The sequence below is a fragment of the Neopsephotus bourkii genome, unplaced genomic scaffold (genome assembly GCF_033783945.1).
Source record: "Neopsephotus bourkii isolate Nb327-2 ecotype Australia unplaced genomic scaffold, CSIRO-AGI_Nbou_v1 NB_1057, whole genome shotgun sequence".
NCBI lineage: Eukaryota > Metazoa > Chordata > Aves > Psittaciformes > Psittacidae > Neopsephotus > Neopsephotus bourkii.
In genome coordinates, this window is record NW_026901546.1 from 383,524 (window position 1) to 405,409 (window position 21,886).

At 44.5% G+C, this 21,886-nt stretch overlaps 1 protein-coding gene across 1 annotated transcript in view; it reads left to right on the plus strand.

Moving 5' to 3' along the window:
- The first annotated feature begins 6,952 nt into the window (after window positions 1-6,952).
- The window catches only part of SNX30 (sorting nexin family member 30), a 45,076-nt gene continuing 30,142 nt past the window's right edge, over window positions 6,953-21,886 (plus strand). Inside the window, exon 1 of the mRNA XM_061361263.1 lies at window positions 6,953-7,255. Coding sequence (XP_061217247.1) covers window positions 7,094-7,255 — 162 coding nt within the window. The 5' untranslated portion in view covers window positions 6,953-7,093. The remainder of the gene's footprint in view (window positions 7,256-21,886) is intronic.

The following is a 21,886-nucleotide window of genomic DNA, read 5'->3' on the forward strand; positions in this document are numbered from 1 at the left end:
TTTTGGTGGTGTATGCAACACACATTTCTGAGCAAATGACACTTCTTTATGGCAAGGGAGATCTTGGGTCTGTTAGTCAAACACTCTTTAAACCACAGAAGATTTCATCTGCTGCTTCTTCCATCAAGTCTCAGATGTCCATAACCTCCTCACTCCCAAGGCATAAAGTGGAAAAAGAGCTTATTAAAACCTGTTATTTTAGTTACGATGGAATTATTTGTATTGGTAGGAATATACACATAGTGTACACAGTGCTAAATGTCACGCTAGCCTGTTAGCTTGGACAGCCAAATACATGCATAACTTTGAAGGTAATAATTTTTTAATGTCTGTAGCAGCCAGCTATACTAGATGATGCAGAAAGAAGTCACATTTTTGAGAGTGTACAGAATGTATAAGAATCCAACCAGTATTTATAGTTGAATCGAATTCTGTGAGATATGTTCTGCTAACCAAATATGCTCTCTGTCCATGCATTTTTACTTTTCAAAGCCTCACTAAGTGTTAAATGTGTAAAATTGAACAAATATATGTCTAGAGATTTGTAATGTCCAGATTTAGAACTTGGTTAGCTAGATCGTGTGCCTGGTAAAACCAGTCTGTGTGTGTTTGTGTGTTAATGAAAACCCAGACCAGCACCTGAGCAACCAGCAAACATCTGACAATCTCAGGGAGTTTTCTGTTTGCTTTAAAGCTGTGTTAATTAATACTGTGGAGGGGAAGCATTGCTGCTTTTCTCACATGTGACCATTATTTTCAACTATTTGCCTGAAGATGCTGGTTGAGCACCTCCCATCCTTCTGATGTTTTGTTTTGGTGTGGTTTTGGGGTTTGGGGGGTTTTTCATTGTGGTTTGGGTTTGAGGGTTTTTTTTTTGGGGGGGGGGTGTTTTGTTTTGGGGTTTTGTTTTTTTTTCTGTTGTTGTTTTCTCTTTTCCTTTTTTGTTATTTCTCATTGTGACTTAAGAACTGCCATATGTGCTTTCTCACAACTCACAACTCCCCCTTTTAATTATTCTCTCTTGCATGATTTTCAGTGCATTTTACCTAGACATCATGCTTGTAATCCTTCTGAGAAGCACTGGGGGTGAAAAGTGGTGCACTGCCTAAGCTAATAATCCTACTTGATGCATGTCTTTGCATTGTCATGCTGGGTCTGAGGATGGAAGTGTTCTGGAAAGCTGCAGTTTGAGAAAGACAGGTTTAGCTGATGGGCTGTTATTTGACAGAGCTAACTGATAAGAATAATTGTGATCTTTGGCTAAGGATCAAGTGAGAAAGGTTAGAAAATGAAGAAGTAGCAGGGCAAGGACAATCATCAGTAAGGCAGCTCGGCTGCAGAAAGGTTGGTTGAGACTCATTAATTCTACAATTCTGTACAAGTGTGGTGAAAATTGGTATTTTTAGTAACTTTTGAGCATCTCTATGAATACACAGTCCTGCCTGCAGTCAAACGATCCTTTGGCTTTGGGATGAATTTCGTATCAGTAAATTAATTTCCTCTTTGGGTTGAAGAAACAGGAAGTGATGTTGCCTCTGAAAGAAATTAAGTCTAATCTCTTGTGTATCAGAATACTTCCATTTTCCCTTGTTCACCATAATAGAATAAAAAAATTGCAAAATACATCATTTATAGCATGTCTATTGGAATGTCATTACAAAATCTTCAGTTTTTTAAAAAAGGCTCTTCTTGAACATTGCCTCACTAATCTGGCCATGCTGCTTCTTGAGCCAAAAAAGTGCTGGTTTTCAGGCTGGCTGTGCTCATCATCTTGATGTAGATGGAGCTGTCTATCTCATTAAATAAACAAAAGTGGAATTAAATTGGGTGTGATACTGAATGATCATAAACTGTAATATTTCAGAAATGTCATGGGCAGTTCTGTTCACTATAAGCTGCTTGCAGTTGGCAAAGCTGAGGTAAAATAGTAATTTACTCTTTCCCCCTGCCCCAAGAGGAAAGTGGGCTTGCGGGGTGTCTCCTTGGTACAAGACCAGATTTTCCAGAACACTGCTATTGTTTCCAACTGGCAGTGCTATTCATATGTATCCATTCTAAACACTCCCTCTTATTTATGTATTTATTGTGCCTGTCACCAAAAAAAAAAAAAAAAGAAACAACAAAAAACAACCTAACCCAACTATCCAACCAACCAAATTAGAATGTTTTCTAGTCTTTAAACATTTTAGGTGGTTTACTTCTTTATGTCCAAATGCCTCAAGATACTGTACCCGTAGTTACAGTTCTTCACGATTGGCCTGATTTCTCATTTTATAGACATTTAGCACAGACTTCTACTTTCTATCACAAGTGCCCTATCTTCACATAATCCCCTTTTTTGCTTTCCTATCAGACTTGACAGCTTTGAAGGCCTCTGATGGAGCTTGTCCATTAGCTTAAATATATGCATGAATAGTGATGTTAGCAGAATTAAAACGTTTATATTTTTCAGTGCTGCTGCGGTTAGAAAATGAGATGCTGCTTCCTCAGTGTTTAGTTGTACATGCTTGTGCCTGCTGCTGGAGCCAGATGACCCACATGCTGATGCATTCAGAAGTTTTCTGTTTGTGTGTGGAAAAAAACATCCTACAAGAAGTCAGCTACACAGCGTACCTTTTTTCTGTTTTGCTTTATGCACAAAAGATTTGGAATTGTTTGTAGCCTCTGTTAATAGTGTGCGACTAGTTCTAATCAAGATGCAAGAATTTTCTCCTAACGAATTTTTCAAATGCAAGTCTTAAAAACCCCCTCAGTCTTACGTTCTGTCATTCTGAAGTTCCAGCTACTGAATCAAGTACATAAAATTGTCATTTTCCATGTTAAAAACAAAAGTAGTGTTCTCTCATGGCTGAAGGGGAAGCTAGAAACTCACCTCAGTCTGTAATATGAACTTGCAGAGAAGACAGCAAAGAAGGCCATACAGTTGTACAGATATTTCAGGTTACAAATTTAAAGTAAGTTTTATGTATGTTGAGGTATTATTTATGATTTTTAAACTCTTTTCATAGAATCAAATCTAGAATGGTTTGGGTTGGAAGGGATCTTATAGCTCATCTAGTTCCAATCCTACTGCCATGGGCAGGGACATCTTCCACTACATCAGGTTGCTCAAAGCCCCCTCCAGCCTGACTTTGTTATTGTTCTTAGTACCATAGTCTGCATCTGCTGCTGAAGGTATGTATCACTGTTAAACCTGGATTGCTGCCTATACAGGTATTTACAGACTTAGTACTCACTGCAGTGAGAGTTAGATAGGCATCTATCTTTAGTCCTTAAGAGATTCAGATACCCCAATCCTGACAATTTGGTTTCAGAAAATGCGTATTATTACCAGAAATGAGTTGTAGTGAACGTTTATATATAAAGTGACCTAGGGATCAATATAGGAAAGAGACCTACTCAAAAGTTACCTATCTTGACTTTGTATCATGCTATGGTGTTAGAATTCTTAAATTTAAACATAATTATCACAGAATTTAGGAGTATCACCACAATAATCACCAGGTTTGTGCATTTTCCTGCATAGAAGTCCAGCTAATGTCTTCTGAGCTTTTCCCAACCAGGCTTCAGTTTGTTTGATTTTACAGATGTGCAGATATTCCTGTATTTTGTTTATACTGATCTAGCTAGTTATTTGAAAATGTTCCTAAGTAGATTGTATTGATGCAGAGGGTTGACCAACGTACAAGGGGATTGTACAAGGGGGTCATACAAGGGGGTTGTACAAGGGGGTTGTGCAAGGGGGTTGTACAAGAGGGTTGTGCAAGGGGGTCATACAAGAGGGGATAAAGGAATTTTGCCTGTTTAACAGAAAGCATTGTTTGAAAATACCTGTCAAGCTTGCCATGCAGTACCAGGACAACAGGCTATTGATAAGGGGAAGAAACAGACTGATAAGGGGGAGGAACAGTTACTTAGTTCCAGTGAAGACCAGCTTTGTGGGTTGGACTTTGAGCAGACTCCTAAAGAGCATGTGTGATGGCTAGAGGTGAAAAGTTCAGGCTCGAGGAAGACTCATTTACTTCATCTTGAGACCCTTGCCCATGACCGGGGGGGCACTGCGCAGGCGCAGAGTATCTTCTATCTCATTACAATACGACGTGGGGATAGGACATGAATATGTATAGGCGTATGATGCAACCTGATGAATATATATAACTTTAGAGAATAAATGTAGAGGGAAACAACACTGAGATAAGCATGCCTTTGGAGGAGCTATCCCCCATGCATCTCAGCGCTGAATAAAAGCATACCTACTTTACAACTTCAATGAGTTGTGGAGTCTATCTGCATATCAGTATCTTATGAAAAGAGTAAGGAACACATGATTTAGCTCCAAGCAGAAAACATCTAGATAACACAGATAAATATGATTAGTAAACAAGGAGACATATATTGCCTGGACACAGATAATATATTCACAGGGAGCCAGACCAGTCAGTGACTTACTACATCTTGGAACTTCATTCTTATATACAGGGAGATTGACAAGTTGCCTCACATCACTTCAGAAACTAGACATACGACTTCCATAGCAACAAACATTATCAGAATCAATGAGGCTGGAAGGGACCTAGGGAGGTGTCTGGTCCAGTCTCTTGCTTAAAGGAGAGTCAGAGATGAGATCAGATCAGATTGTCCTGAAAATCTCCCGAGGGTAGAGATTGCATAACCTCGCTCCACAACCTCCTCCACTGCTTAGCTGTCCTCAAGGGGGGAGTTCTTCCTAACATCCATCAGGAATTTCCTGTTTCAGTTTATGCCCTTTGTCACTTGTCCTGCTGCTGTGAACTGCTGTGAAGAGCCCAGCTCAATCTCTTCCACCACATCCCTGTAGGGTGATAGGGGTTGCAGTCGAATGCCCTTGAAGTCATGTCTGCTCTAGGCTGGAAAAGCCTCGGCCCTGCAGGTTCTGCTTGCAGGGCAAGTGTTTCAGACACCAGCTATTTCAGTGCCCTCCTCTGAATCATCTCCAGTTTGTCAGTGTCTTTGTTGTATTAAGGGGTGCACAGCTGGATGCAGTATTTCTGATAAGGTCTAATGACTGCCAGGCAGAGTGATTAACCATACCCTTGATCTGCTGCCACCACTGCTGGCTTTCAGGCAGCTTGGGTACTGTCGGTTGTCTTTGCTGCAACGATGCAGCAAACTTACACTCAGCTTGGCGCCCACCAGCCCAAGAGGTTTAATGTGCAGGTCATTTGTACCTGCACAGAGCTAGAATGTCCCCAGGTTTCCAAGTGTTGATGGTGTTGGTGTAAACATCCCTGACAAGCTTCCTTTGTAGAAAGGTCTGAGTTGGAAATGCAGCTGTGTGAGGATGTTTCAGGGAAAAGATAGGAAGAACTCTTGGTTAAGTCATAAGCCTTTGGGATACATGCTTGCACAAAGCTGAAAGGAGGTGGTTCCTGAGCAGTGCAGCAGGTACGCAAAGCTGCTTTGTCACAATAGTTTCCATTTCAGATTTGCATAGTCTAAAAGAATGCTGGGGCGTATGTATTTATGCCACCTCATTTTCACTGTTAACTTTTCCTGAAGGATAAATAGATAGTTGTTTCTTAAGTGCCGTGAACAAGGCGTATTTCACAGCCTCTCTCTCACTGGGGCCTAGGACTTGGCTAAGGTTTTTGATTGTCACCGGAGTTCAACATAATATCTTATTTATAGTAAGTAGTGATTTTCTCATAGTATTTTCCTGTGGTAAATGGCATTTCGTTTTCACATGAAAGGCCTGTGCCTGCCTTGCCATGTAACACCTGGGTCTACACATGGAAAACTTTCTAGCTGGGCAGTAGGTAGGTAGGTAGTTGTGCTGCCCTTCCAATTCCAGTGGGCCATACCTGCCCAGGACAAGTGGAACATGAGCAAAAATACGTACAGCATCAAGCTCTTTTTGTACCCGGACGCGTATCTTTATGTTCCTATATGGAGCTGGAAGGGATTGTGACAGCCTCACAGTGCTCACAGTGACCCATCTCCTCTACAGTGGCATGTGACTGCTACATCTGATCAGTGCTCAATCGTTTGCAAAGAATTTACCAGGCAAATGTAGCTGCTGTGTCAGCTCAGGGGGTATCTTAAACCAGACTGTTATTTTTCTGTTTATTAATCATTCAGAAGTCGTCTTTTTCTTTTCTTTTTTTTTTTTTTTCTTCACTGTTACTGTGGATAAATCACTTTATCTTTGTGGCTGGTACACGTCAGGCAATTTTGCATGGATCATTTCTGCAGGACTCGATATAATCTTTCAGCAGATCACAAGAGTCTGAATTTAAGATTGTCTGGAAAAAAACAAAACTTGTTTCTGCACAGGGTCAGGGTCAATCTTTTCGATGCATCTTGTTCAAAATTCGCTTTCTCAAACATGATAGCCACCCTCTTGCCTACACCCCGGCCGGCGCGGAGACCCTTCCGCCGAGTTTCCCTCCAAACACGGGAGTAGTTTGAAGCCGGAGACCCGCCCCTGGAGCAGCCGAGGAGCTGGTTTGCTCTTCTGCCTTTTGACCGGTGCTCCACGCCGGGGTGAGCGCAGCAGCGGGAATCACGGGCGAGGCCACCCGACAGCAGGGCTGCGGTCACGGCGGGGTGCGGGGGCTCCCCCGCCCGGCGGCAGGGAGCGGCCCGCCCGGGCCCGAGCGGCGGCTGGCACGAGCCGCCCCGCTGCCGGCTCCGCCCCACTCCCGCTGCTGGTCCCGCCCCACTCCCGCTGCCGGTCCCGGCCCGGCCCGGCCTGCCGGAGGCCTGCTCCCGGCGCAGCCCCGCCTGGTGCCGCCGCGCGGGGGCAGTCCCGCGCCTTCCGCTCGCTGTTCAGGGCACGGGCTGCAGCTGTGGCTGTGACCGGGGCCGGGGCTGGAGCGGGCGCGACTGGCGGCCGGAGAGGGGCAAGGGGGCAGGTAGTGCGGACGGTGCCTGTTTAAAGGGGCGGGAGCGGCGGTGCGGGTGGGCGCTGTTTTCGCTCCGCCTCCTCTACCTCAGCCTCCGCCTCGTAGTGCGGTGGTGGCGAGCAGGGTCCGGCCGCGGCTCCGAAGCTCCTCGCCGAGGCGCCTCGGCCTCTGCTTCCTTTTCCCCGCGGTCGCTGTCCGGTCCCAGCGCGATGTCGGGCGGCGCGGCTGGCGCCCCCAAGCCTCTCCCGTCCTCCGGGCCCAAGTCTCTGCGGGAGATGCCGCATCCCCTGGCCACGTCTAGCAGCGAGGAGATGGGGCCGGCGCTTACCCCTAGCCCCGACCTGCTCCTGCCCCGCAGCATCGCCGACAAGGTACGGCCCAAGGGGCGGGGGTGTGCGCCTCTGGGAGGGGTGTCTGCCCTTGCAGGGAGCATAGGGAGGAGGGTCGTGTGTGTGTTTGTGTCCCTGCCACGTCCCGTGCCTCGGATACATCCCCGGCTCCCCGCAGGGAGGTGAAGCTCTGGGGGCTGCTGACATCCACTGCAAGAGCCTGGGGCTAATCGGGAGGGGCGAAGACACCCGGCGTGGGGACTGCAGGCACCGTGTCTGCGAGGGACCAGCTGTAATACTGGTGCTCCCACTGTCACCAGAATGGCTGCGTGAGGCAGGGTTTTACTGATTGTATCTTCCCGTGGTTCATACTCTCTATAGATGGGTCTGAACGCTTCAGCAATTGCTGCAACTCCCTCACAGTCTCCTTCCTGTAGCCCTAATGGGAGCCTTGGGGCTCCCGTTGTTTCCTTACTGCCGAGCTTGCCGTTATCTTGCCTGTGATTGTCCCCTCTGTAGCTGAGCTCCTGCTTGCTTCTTCACAGCAGTGTAAGATGGAAATGATGCTGTTGCAGGAACATCTGTGACGGCTTTCCCTTCCCTAGGTCTGGCATGCGTCTGCAGGACACTAGCAGGCTTCGTAAAGAGCTTTGCCTGTGTGTGGGCCTTGGATGTGATAATTCCGGAATGTGAAAGCAGCAGTAGCAGCACGGCACTGTTGATATGTTAACTACACTTGCAAGGACTTGCTATCTCTCTGTGCAGAGTTCCTGAACTGTCTTAAGGTCGGATTTCCTGGGAGCAAGGGCTTCAAGGGACGAGATCAACTTGAAGCTTTATAGTAAGCTGTTCTGGGGCAGCTCGTGTGTGAGCGAGGTGCTACAGAGCTGCTAGTATCAAGAGGTGCTTCCTGTGGTGGTTGTCCTGGGCAGTGTGGAGCTCCTGATGGGGAGGACAGATCTGCTAGCTTCCAAAAACGCTGCGGCTGCCCAGCAGTATCTGGCATGTGTCTCCCATGTTCTAGGGAAATGAGTCAGGGTCGTCAGGCCTCTTCCATGTGTAAACTGTGCTGCACAGATTCAGCACTTGTTCCTGCCCAGGTCGAGGACCCCCTTCTCAAACATTTGCCCACTGTTGTACAAGTAAGAAGCCAGGCTTACCTTCCCTTCGTGAATGTATGTCTTCATTTAAGAAACTTGTCAAAACGTTGATGGCCCTGTGAGACAGGGAGGTATGTGATTAAGATGGGGGTAGGAATTGTGGAGTCTTTTGTCTGTGATAGGTTGGATTTACTCATGTAATGAAGTTGCTGTCTGACCAACCTGCAGCAATAGGAGTTGCTTTTTGTGGGCCCTTGTGTGGTGGTGGTATTGTAGCACTGTCCATCCACATTGCTGTGTAGCTAGTAAAAAGTGCTGTTCCAAAGAATAGCTCACACCCTATAACTTCTTTCCTTAGCTGTACTCATGAGCTTTTTTGCTTCTGGAGCTCAAGCAAGCTCTTCTCTGCTTTACTGCTTTGAGGTGCCTGAGAAGTGTATCAACACCCCTAGTAATCTTGACGCACAAATAACTCTCTAGCCTCAGGTTGTGGTCAGCTAACTTCTTACCAGTGGAAAAGTTTTTGCCCAGTTTTTCTACGAGCAGCACAGGTGTGTAACCCATTCTAGGACTGTCCTGTTCTAGCAGTTTGCATCAGAGAAATATTTTAAAGGGGAGAGCAAAAAGGGGCTGATGTAAGCAATTTTTAGACTTGAGAGCAGTTTTGTGGTTGACCTGGAAATGGCACTAGGGTAATGAGCCTTGCAGAATAAAAGGATTTCCAGTAGGAAGAGAGAAGCATTCTTTTTTTTCTTATTTATTAATTTTTTTTTCCGTCCAGGTGAATTTGCAGAAAAAGCTAAATGTCTGATCCTTCTGATGGAAGGAGTCCAACAGCTCTACTGTGGGAGGGATGTCCCTTCTGCCTAATACCTGATGCACTGTCAAGAAAAAAAAGTGATCTGACTTCTTTCCCGGTTTAGGAAGAACTGGTGTTCCTAACTTTATGGCAATAGTAAACTTTAACCACTTGCACTGTTTATTGCATAGTCTAGAAAGTGAATAGGGTCAGTGGAGGTAAACAGGTGTCCTGGGTTCAGCAGTAGCAGTCATTTTTCTCCTTCTTGGTAGCTGGTGCAGTGTTGTGTTTTGACTTCTGGCCTGGGAACAGAACTGATAAAAATGATGTTTTGGTCTGGTCAAGGACTTGGTGAGCCTCATGCTCTGCCAGGGAGGAGGGAAGCCGGGAGGAAGCAGAGACAGGACACCTGACCCAAACTGACCAAAGAGGTATTCCATACCACAGCACGTCATGCCCAGGGGGGAACTGGGAGTTTCCCGGAAGGGCTAGGAGACTGCGGGGTTGGAGGAGGTATCGGTCCGTGCTTGGTCGGGCTGGGGGGGGAGAGGGGGCGAGTTATCGGTCGGTGGGTAGTGAGATGTTGTATTCTCTTCCCTTGTTATTTCCTTTATCATTATTATCACTGGTGGTAGCAGTAGTGGTTTGTGTTATGCCTTAGTTACTAAGCTGTTTTTATCTCAACCTGTGGGAGTTGCATTCTTTTCGATTCTCCTCTCTGTCCCCCAAGGAGTAGGGGGAGGGCAGAAAGGGGGGGAGTGAGTGAACGAGCTGTCTGGCTGGGGTTAAAGCACAACAATAGGTAAAACTGTCTTTTAAGCAGTTAGTATGTCTCCTGGTTTAAAGCTGTGGTGGAAGGTCATTAATCTTTTGAAAGGCTGCCTCACTAATCCACTGACAATGTTCGGATAGCTCCAATAGTTGGGTAACAGGAGGCCAGTATTCAAGTCTGACTTGGGCTTAAAGCTCTACAGCTGTTCTTTATTGATTCTTGAATAGGAACTCTGCGCATCTGCTCTGTTGGCCTTTCCAAGAGTCTTTGTGGAGAGTCTGATGGAGATTAGCACCATGGAAGTTTGGGACAAAGTCTCCAAAGCTTCAGAGTGCTTCTGAGTCATTACATTTCTGTAAGGACCACTGCCCATAACCTGGCCTGTACTAAGACATTTCTCTGGCAGAGGAATTGTGGCAATGTCTTGACCCATTGCCATGAAGTGGGTAACTTTCTTTTTCTGGGTGTTTCTTACCTGCTCTAAGCAAATATTTCCTAAACACTGCTGCAAGATAAATGTAGCAGTGCTCTGAGTGGAGAAAGTGCAAAAGTAAGGGAACTGCCCATAAAGCAGTGCTTCAATTTCCACTGCCATAGATGTGCAGCCTGCAGTTGTTGAACCTTTGGCATCACTGATTTGCTTTCTTTAAGGCCTGTTTTCTTTGATTTTTTTGGAGCTACTCAGTAAGAACACTTAATTTATCCTGAATCAGGAGCACTGCCTACGTGTCTCCTGTTGGGTTTTGATACAAATGTGGGAATAATCTAGTATCTTAGACCCTGACTACCTTTGAAGTCTCGTGAACCTTTGGTTGCTGTTTAAGAGCAGTGGCTAATACTACTAGAGCAGTAGGTCATAAGAAAGAGAAGGAAAACCTGTGCTGTTTTCTGTGGCTTTCCTGGTTCTAAGTAGGCTAGTTTCAAGTTTTCTGAATCTTATGGAAAGGGATGCAGAGCTTTCGTTGTTTGAAATATTGTCCTCATCCTGACTTGGAGAGAACACTTTTAAGAGCCAGGAAACCTTGACTCCTGAGCAGCATCTAATGTATTAAATGAAATGGACATTTTGGCTAAGTACTTGGCTTTCACAGCGATTCTGCAGCAAACATGAAACACTTGAGTTGTAGATTAATGTCTCTGAAGCATTTCTGTACTGGCCAGATCTTTCTATAATAATCTTTCTGTTCCCCTCAAGTCTAATTGCATTAAACATCGTTTGCCCTTATACTTGACCACCATCAGCTTTTATGAGCTTATTTAGAGGTTTTGCCCTGCTAGCCTCCAAATAAGGAGGCAACTAAAGCTGAATCTAAGCAATAGCCCCCATGCCCCCTCCCCCCCCCCGTTTTTTTTTTTCCTGGTAAATATATATACCTATTTGTTGAGAGGGAAACATGCAGGAGGAAGCAATCCCCCAGGATACATGCCCAGGTCCATTGCAGAGTTAGCTATTTAAAAAGAGTTCTTGCTCTCTTACAGAGCTTTGGAAAGGCATACAAGCTAATTGAGATCTGCTTCTCAGCACAGATCCTCTACAGAGGAGGGTAAGACAAATGGGGAAGTGTCAGTGAGATCGTCTTTCCTTTTTTTCCCTTTTTTTTTTTAAAAAAAAAGCAAAACCATAAACTTCTGCTTGCATGTGACTGCTTGACTCCAGTTCATTTGTCACTTTTGATAGTGAATCTGCTGTGTGCACTAGGACAAACACGTTGACACTGAGGCAAAAAGGTGTTATTAATGCTTTTCTGGGTTCAGAACAGAGAAATAGATGGTATTCTGCTGTGTGACTGTACCTAAATGGTTGTGTAAGTATGGTAAGGCTCAGGATGCAGCCTCACTGAGGCTGTGCAGATTTAATAGCACACTTCTAATACTGTTGGAAGTGCCAGGCTGTACAGAATTAGGAAGCAAGTATTCTGTATGGCTTACTCAGGCTGTCCTCTGTCAGCTGTGGTCCTTGTAGACCCTCTAGACTTGTGAGAGTATCTTCTTAACAGGATGATGTTGGCTGTTCTTGATATGGTTTACCTTGAGACAGCAAGGCAAACTGATAGGGTTCTGACTCCCAGTGCTGGTTTCTTGCCTGGCACTCCAAAAGCTTTTATATCCCACCTGTCCTAGGGATCAGACTGCCTTTTTTCAGACATCTCTGATGACCTGATAGTGTCCTTGTGGCCAGCTACCAATAACCTGTTCAGCTTTTCTTTGAAGATGTACATGCCTTCTATTTAGCTCTGTTAGCACTAGACAGCTGAAGTGAGCTCCAAGGCTGTTTTGCACATAGTATATCAAGCAGAGCTTATTAAATACCAGGCTTGCAATAAATACATAGCTTGAATTTGCTAATTCATGGAGATGAATGTTAAAACACCTACTGCAAACTTCTGATTACCAGCTGAATACCATTGCTTGTGTGCTTGCTCATCTGCTTCTGAGCTACAACCCTGGTGAGCCCCTAGGCCTGAATTAGCACTTGATCAAGTATTTGTACTGGTTGTGTTTGCTGGAGTGCTGATACCTAGCACTTATATTCTGGAAGGGAGCCTGGCAGCTCTCCAACAAAAAATATACCAAGAGTCTGGAGAGCTACTTCCAGCTTTCTTGGTTCCTAGTTTATAATTATTGCTCTTAACTTCACCCACCCACAGATGAAACCATTTTGCAGTATAATATGAAAGCTTAAAGTAGATCTGCCTGGGCTTCTACAAACCGCTTGTGTGACTACATGAGAACCGTTGTACCAACACCATGTATTACTTTTAAAGCAAGCTGGAGGTAAATTCTCAGTCTTAGGAGAGACTGAGGGCTACAGAAAGTCAGGAACTGGAGTTGGTGAACTTGTGAAGGATTGTCAGTGTGGATGGGTTGATCTCGGTTCCAATCTACAGGAACACAGAACTGATAATCACAGAGAAGTTGAAGCTGGGAGGCATCTCTATATATCCTCTAGTTTTAAGCCTTTGGCTCAGAGTAGGGCTAGCTAGAGCAGGCTGCTCAGGGTGCTGTGAAGCTTTTGAGTATCTCTCTGGGCAGCCTATTCCTCCATCCAGCCACCTGCAAAATAAAATTGCTTTCTCACATTTAGGTGATTGCTTTCTCACATATAAGTGAGACTTCCAATATTTCAATTAGTTCTGTTGCTGGATCCACTGAAAAGAGTCTGTCACCACCTTCCGTAGACCCTTCCATCAGGAATTTATCCATATAAACATTCCCTGAGCATTTTTCTTTCTAGGCTGTTGGCCTCCTTTGCTATGAGGCATATTCTTGGCTCATGGTCACCTTTCAGTCAGTATCTGGTGTGTGGTGTGGATTATTTTTGTGGTTTTTTTCTTTTTTTCTTTTTTTGGGGGGTTTCTTCTCCTTCTGCATTTCAGAAGGAAAGCCCCCAGCACATGCTGCTGCTACATGGAGGTATTTCTGCTAAGTGCAGGACTTTGCATTTTCTCAGGTTGAGTTTCATTAGGTACTGTCAGCCGATTTGTCCAGCCTGTTGAGGTCCATCTGATGTATCAAGTATTTTACCCAGTTCTGTACCCTCAGCACAGTTTTTGAGGATGTAGCCTGGCCCATCGTTATGTCATTAATGAAGGTGTTAAAAAGTTGTGGCCCTCTTACTATCTGCTGCTATACTCCACTAATAACTGCCTTCCAGTTGGCTTTTGTTGGGATCGCAACCCTTTGAGCCCAGCAGTGAGTCATCTCTTTGTAGCAGGTGTTGGTTAAGCATGACTTCCCTGAAGTCCATGGTGACTTCTCATCACCATGTCTTTTGTGCCTTTGGAAATAGTTTCCAATATTTGCTTGATGACCTTTCCAGGGACTGAGGTAAGGCTGACCTGCCTGTAGTTCCCTGTATCTCCCTTCTTGAAGACAGGAGTGACACTTAATATCTCTGATACTTGGGAATCTCCCCTTGTAGCCACAGTAAGGGCAAGATAATTGAAAGTGGTATTGCAGTAGCATCATCCAGCTCCCTCAGCACTTGCAACTCTGTCTCATCATTTATGTCACCCCAGTTTGTTGAAATGCTCCCTAACCTGGTCTTGCCTCACTGGTGGTGCGTTTGCCTTGTTCCAGATTTTCTCACTGGGCTCAGGGGCCTATGATCCCTGAATGCTAGTCATCTCAATAAACACTGAGGCAAAGAAAGCACCAAGTACCTCAGTTTTACATGTGTCCTTTGTCATCATACCATCTGCCCCATCACACCTGTGTTTTCCTTGTTCTTTATTTTGCTGATGACGTTTCTGTAGAAACTTTATTGTTGCTGTTGCCAGACTCAGCTCCGTACCACTGAATCCATCTCTGCATGCTTAGACAGTGTCTCTGTATTCCTCCTGGGTAACTTTGCCTGCTGCTTCCTTTTCTTATGCTTTGTTCTGTGAGTTTAGTCAGGAGCTCTGTGTTCATGCATGCGGATTTCTAGCCACCTTTTCTTGATTTTCTGCTTATTGGGATGCACCACTTTTGATGTGGGAGAGGTGTTCCTTAAAAATCAACTAGTTTTCCTGGATGCTTCTCCTGAACAGGCAAAGTCTGTTCCCTGGAAGTCTGGGGTTGCAATCCTGCTCTTTGCTTTGCTGCCTCCTCTTGGGATCCTGAGCTCCCAGAAGCTCATGCTTCTATGGCCAAGGCAGATCCTGACTTCACATCTCTGACCAATTCTTCCTTCTTTGTAAGACTAAAGTTCAGCAGACCCTTTTCCCTCATTAGCTTATCAGTCACCTGTGCCAGGCAGTTGTCATCAGTGCCCTTCAGAAACCTTCAGATTGATGTCACCTCCAGCAAAAACTGTAATTCAGGCTGCCCATAAGAACCTGTGAACATGAGGCTTTTTACAGTAATCCCCTGTCCTTGTCTTCAGAAGTGCTTGAAGGACAGAGATATATTGCTTTCCGCCTAGGACAGTAGCATTGCTACTTTGGTTGACCTGTCTCCTAACTGTTTCAGAATTCACTCATTTATGAAGCTGTTATCCCAGCCTTTCTGAAATCTGTGGTTGTCTTTCTCCCAGTGACTGCACTGAATGGCAAGGTTATGTTGCATGGTGGATACGTAAATTACTGAACCATGTTTCTTAGGCCAGGAAGCTTTTAGGTACAAGCAGTCCGCTACAAGTTTCATTAGTGGGCCATCACCTCTGGAAGGCTAAGCTTAGTTACTGCCTTGTTTAAAGGAACTGCTGTTTCTTCTGTTGCACTGTGTATGTGTGTGCACACATGAACAGCTCTTTTGTAGTCTCCTAATTGAGATAAAGGACTCAAACCTAGCATGGGTTTCAGCTCACCATCAGTGCTCTACCCACAAGCAAGCTGCTGGCTGAATCCATTTCCTCTTCTGTAATTCTGGTAACTAGAACTGGTTTCTCTAGCTATTTAATCTTTCAAACTCATATCACTTGTATAGGTTAATACTATGCTATCTCATTGAAGAGAGCGCTTTTCTCCTTTCTGCTTGTGAGCCACTTTAGGGTTTGTTGTAGAAACACACACAACATCACATTAATGTGCTTGATTGCAGTCACATTCATTTAAAGCAAGCTTACCAATAAAATCCTAGTTCTGTAATGGTATCTTACAATGTAGGTGCTCTATTACTGTCATAAAAGTGGTTTCTTATGTCTAAAACTGGTCTCTGGTCTGCAGCTTCCCAGTACAGTGAGTTTCTCTGGAATTGGCAGTTCCCATCTCTTCTGAACAAGATGAATGATAGTTAACATTTGATTTGGGGCAAACACATGCATCAACATAACTGTCTTAGTACCGTTAGGTTTCTTTTAATCTTTCCATCTGGTAAAACTGAACACAGCTTCTACTGTATCACAATATTATTACCTGTGGTTCTTATTTCAACATAATGGAGGGAGTGGTATACTTGGAGGTTGGGCTTGGTGTTCAACTGGTGTTCAAGCTTTCATAATCTTTTCAGTAGGATTGCTTCATACTTAATGAGACAGAGTGTTAAAACCAGATATTCAGAATGTATGTGGAGGAACTTGGTTCTTCAGCAGATTTTCAGAAGGGTAAGTCTTGGCAATAACTTGTCAGCCATGGTGGAAAAAGTTATGCTTGGTGGTTGGAAAGAATCCACTGGGCTGCCTGTGCTGGAATGCCTCAAACCTACCCGAGATGCTGGATGCTCTCTGAGCTCCTTCATGGGGAGAAAGGAATAACCAGATTAAGAACCTCTTTTTATAGCTCTGTGGACATATCATTCTTCTATTGGTGCCTCAGGGGTTCGTGATAAGCCTTGGGCAGTACTTTCCTGTAATTAATAATGAGAGGGACAGAGGATAAAGATGGAGGATTTCCTACTGACACACTGTGATCCGGGAGACATCAGTTCCTAGGCTGACGTGCAACCTACTGTCCCGGTGTCTTCTAGCGCTGTGGACTACTCTCGTGGTATCTCGAACAGATCGTCTGGCTGTCACATTAGCCAGTCTCTTCCTTATCTGAATGGAGAGACTGGTTTCTGTAAAGTAGGTCGTGAGACAAGACAGAAGCTTTTATGTGAGGCTTAACTCAGTGCTGCTACATAAAAATCTACTTGAAAGACCTAAACTGCAACTCTGAGATTGTAACTTGAATGTTCCTTTAGTATGCAGAAGGCAGTACAGCAATTAAAAACAACATTTGATCTTGTGTAATTATCAGAAGTAACTTCACTGAGGCTTGTACTTCGCTGACCTTGAGCAAGGTGTTAAATGCTGAGCTTTTTAGCTGTGGCTGACTTGCCTTTGTGAGCCCAGGATTCAGTACAGCTGAGATCCTGTACTTCTATGGCTAGGGAAAACTACTCCCACTGCTACGACGAAATGGTGGCAGAAAATGCTGCCTTGGAGGTGGTGACAGCTGTGACGCTGAAGTAGAAGCTGAGTGAATTTGCTCTTATTAACAATTTATGCTTAGTAAATCATCAAAACACCATGGGGAATCTGTTTCTCTTCCAGGTAATGTTCACTGACAGCGAGGTAGCTGCTAGAAACAGTGTTATGACCAAATGAAGATGGGAAACAAATCCAGTGACTCTTTTAAAGAGCTAGTTTTCCCAGTGCCAGCCCAGTTTAGATGGGTTATTGACAGATGAATTTATGGGGCATGTTTTATTTTCTAAATAGTGAGGGCAGGGGGTGGAAAGAAGGGTTGCTTTCAGCTGTAAGTGATACTATAATGCAAAACTATTACTTATCAACCAGATACTTCAGAAATCATGAAGTATTCTGTCTGAATAAGCGTGTAGGTGACATAGGTTAGTGGAACTAGCTGAAATTGTTCCAAAAATAAAGTTAATAATAAAAAAGCTAGACATATGACAGCAAGAAAAGAGCTCAGCCAAGAGCTGTATTGAGAGTGGTCTTCAAAGCATAAATTCCTTTGGAGAGCATCACTATCTGAGCTTCTACAAAGCAATGAGCATCAGGTGAGGAGTTACTGTGGAAATGAAATTGGTAGTGTCTCTAACCCCTGAAGTTAGGTTTCTGTTGGACTCAGGTTTGTGGGTTTATATATCTTAGGTTGAAGAGAGCAGTACTAGCATATGGGAGCAAAGACATGAAAATGTGTGGTGCTCTTCACTGCAGGAAAATGAGCAAAAAACAAACAGTGGCTGGATTTTCTTGCTTCTAGATGATACCCTCAAATTAAGGAGTGCAGACTCTACTGACAACCTCTCTGCCTGTCTTGGAAAATAGTTGCAGTGGTCTGTAGTGTTATTAATGGTGGATAGCTTACTGCACTGAAGCACATGCTTTAGTCCTGATTCTTATTTAGTCTATGCTCCAGCTTCAAGCTGAATTTTAAGCCTAAAAAACCAAGCTGAAAGCAGCTATTAGCCTCTCAAAGACAATATAGTAGCAAGAGGTGAAGCTTCTCTGTTGCGTTTATGGGGGAAGGTGTTACTACGTTGGTTCAATGCCCTGTCCTTACGGGAAACTGTTGCCTGAACATTGCTTCAGTGGAGGCAATCTTGATGTATCCTTCTGAAGAGCCTCTTAGGGTATAAAAAACTGAGTCTTAAAGTTTGTCTTCCTAGTTGGCCTCGCTTTACCGGTAAGCTTGAATGATGCGATGTGTTCCTTGAGAAGGAATATACTGCAGTTCAGGTATTGCTCAAAGGCAGAGAAGCCTCTTCCCCCTCAGTGCTGTGGATGGTGCTAGCAACAGCAACTTTTGACTAGCTTAGTGGTGGAAGTGCTGACATGTGGCCACGGTTAAGTGATAAACTACCCAAACAATACTCAAACCCATGCTTACCTGGGTAGTCCTAGTGCCTTTGCTGTAGCTTTTCAGATCATAAAATCATAGAATAGTTAGGGTTGGAAAGGATGTTAAGATCATCAAGTTCCAACCCCCCTGCCATGGGCAGGGACACCTCGCTCTAAACCATATCACCCAAGGCCTCATCCAACCTGGCCTTGGACACTGCCAGGGATGGAGCATTCACAACCTCCCTGGGCAACCCATTCCAGTGACTAAATCATGTCACCCAAGGCTCAGAGGCTAGAATAAGGCAAATTGCAAGTGGAAATCTTAGATGCTGCCAAGGCAAAGCTGTATTTTGGATTATTGCCAAGAAAATCCCTGTGAAAATGTAATCAGTACTGTTTATTACATGTGGTCAGCTTGGTCTCTTCAGGATTTGCATGCTGATTTTCAGCCTCCTGATTAGCTTGTTCCTGGTTCAGTGTACTTCACTTGAAGCTATGTGTGCCAAATATGTACTGTGCTGCAGTGGCTGTCTAGGATCATCTAAATGTATTAGTCTATGCATCTTATGTCTTGTTTCTTCCCTCCATCAGTCTCTATAGGTATGAGGAAAAACTGCATGGCTGCTTTTCCTCACTTGCTCTCCTTAAAGCGAGGGACTGAAGTGGTCATGGTGTGTGGTGGGTTTTGTTGTTTTGTTTTGTTCTGTTTGTTTGTTTTTCTTACTTTGGTTATTTTACCTCTCTGGGAGCAAAAACCTTTCTACCTGAAAATGTCTTGTTTGTCAGCAAACATGATGGAGAGCTAGCTACTAAATTGCACCTGAGTAAACTGACCTGGAGAGCTCTTCCAAAAGCACACTGCTGCAGCTCTTCCCGGCTTTGAGATGAAAACATGAGCTCTTCGCTTTGAACATCTCTGCCTCACTTGCACGGTGATGCCTTGTCAGTCTTGACTGGCTGTCATGAAACTTCCACTGATCTTGTGTGGGGAAATGCTAATGCAACTCATCTGAAACAGTGAGCACAAGGAAACCCACATCATAATGCAGCATGGAAGTATATTCATGCTTGTTTAAATGAAACCAGGATACTGCAGTGTTTTCCATCTCTCTATCATTTGTTTCCTTCTTGTTTCTACTCTCTTCTTCTCCCCATTATTTTGCATCTGTTCACATTTAAAAATTACAGTTTGCTTTCAAAATCATCTCAGCCAAATTGGCACTTTGATGACACTGGATACCTAGATAACTGATGCAGCTAAACCTTTTTCTAGAGAGTGAACAAGAAAAAACTGTTGCTCAGTATTTCTGCAGAGCTGTGACACAAAACTGTATGTCTCTAGGAGAAAGCAGCTGAGTTTGAACAAGCTTAAACTGTTCCATCTATAATCAGATGTAAATCTGGCTTCTTGGATTGGGAATCACTCCTAGTCATATGCTGGATTCAAGTTTTCCTGCTCATGGTCTGAATCCTGGCTGCTTCTTTGCTAGTTAAAAGGTCACAGCTCAGATTCTGAAAATGGAGCTTTAAAGAAAACACTGAGTGTGCTAGGCTTGTTCATTAATGAGGTGCTCTTTAGCGTATTAAAATGGGTTACCTGATGTTCTTGTGCACACAGGTGCAAAAAAGCCCTTTGACCTTTTGGGCACAACACAGCACAGTAAAATGGTCGATTACATGTTTATTACATCAGGTGAAACATCTGTGAGATGCCTTTCATGAGCCTTATTTTTTTAGAGTGCAGCCTGAACCACATCTAGCTTAAGTGTGACAGTTCCCCTTCCAGACTATGAAAAGAGGCTACCCTCTTAAGGACTTTGTGAGAAGACAGACATATAGCCAGACTGTATGAACAGATGGTCTGATGTGGTCTTGACATCTTATAGTGACACTCCCCTCTATCCCTATGCACAGGAGGGCTGAAAGTGAGCAGTATTGTAGCTGAGTCCTGGAAGACTTCAGCAACAGAGGTAGGAGACGGCGTATTGCTCTTCCTGAAAATCCTGTTTGCAGAAAACACTTCTGTGCCCACATTCCTGCTCTGGTTGGCTTAACTACGATGACTTATGGGAAAACAAGCCACATTGTAAAATAATCCATCCTATGAAAGTTGGCTGTTAGCCTCAGGAAAGAGATGGGAATGCCATGACCTGCATGAGAAGGCTTGGAAAGTGCTCATGTCATACAGAGTCTTTTTGAAGCTTGTTCCAATCTTTCTCTGTCCAGCCAAAGTGCAAAGAAACGCTATTTCAAATATGATACCTTTAAGTGTCATGGTTTAAACAAAGTCCGCCATAAATCAAGCAGTTGTTCTCTCACTCCCCCCACTTTTTGGCCTCCCCCTGCTCCTAGAGGGATGGGAAGGAGAATCAAAAAGAATGCAACTCCCACGGGTTGAGATAAGAACAGTTTAGTAACTAAGGTATAACACAAACCACTACTGCTACCACCAATGATAATAATGATAAAGGAAATAACAAGGGAAGAGAATACAATACCTCAGCACCCACTGACAGATAACTCGTACCAGCAGCCCAACCATGCACCAACTGATACCTCCTCCAACCCCGCAGTCTCCTAGCCCTTCCTGGTAACTCCCAGTTACCTCCCCAGGCATGACATGCTGTGGTATGGAATACCTCTTTGGTCAGTTTGGGTCAGGTGTCCTGTCTCTGCTTCCTCCTGGCTTCCCCTCCTTCCTGGCAGAGCATGAGGCTCACAAAAGTCCTTGGCCAGACCAAAACATCATTGTTACCAGCTCTGTTCCCAGGCCAAAAGTCAAAACACAGCACTGCACCAGCTACCAAGAAGAAGAAAGATGACTGCTACTGCTGAACCCAGGACATTATCCACCCCTTATTCCCTACCATTCACGTCATGCTCAGATCCCACATTTTCAATATACCATCACTCTTATCTTAGTGCATAGACCAGTCCCTATAAAACTGCTGAGTTCATCCGGTCCATGATGTCAGGCTCCGTCTCTTGTAACAGTCTTTCAGAGCAGGAGAGACTGTGTGCAGTGTTCACACTCGTGAATAATCTGGACAATAGCATCCACTGCTAAGTCCACCCCTTGTTCATGAGTCCATCTCTATGTTGCATCTCTGCTCTGGTGGCCTGAAGTGTCATGGGCCCAGCAGAGTATAAGTTAGGCCTTGATTAGTACCAAACTGCATGCTCTTAAATCAGCTGCTCTATCTGAAATTCTTATTTTTTTGCACAGATACTGAGGAGTCTGTCTTGAGACAACTCTGACCTACAGAGCAGAAATGCTAGTTTGTGATGAACACCAGAACCAAGTCATCAGACCTGGGGCTTGGCAGCATGCCGTACTCTGACACCTATTTAAAATATCCCGAGAGCAAATTGGTCCAGTCTTTTATCTAGAGGCTTTTTGGTTAGATGTGCAGAATACCAGTGGTACTACTGGAACTGTAGAGGTGTGGCTCGGGCCAGGAGTGGTATGATTGTCCCATTAGAGTTGAGAGCTTTCTGCCCAACACTGCAGGGCCCACAGACTTGCTGCATAATACTCTCCATGGCTGGGAAATAAAAGACCTGGACAGTGCTGGGTCCTCCATCCTTCCTCTGCTGGCACATTTCTAGGTAAGAGCAAAAACTGCTTTGGGCTTGGTCTGTATTGCTCTTAAAATAGCCTCAACCTTGCAGTGTGATTTTAGATGATTAATATAGCGGGAAACACTCGCCTCTTTTGAGGTAATAATCTTTTTCCTTGTGAGTACGCCTACACATACTATACTCTTTCCCATTAATGGAGAAGGATGTC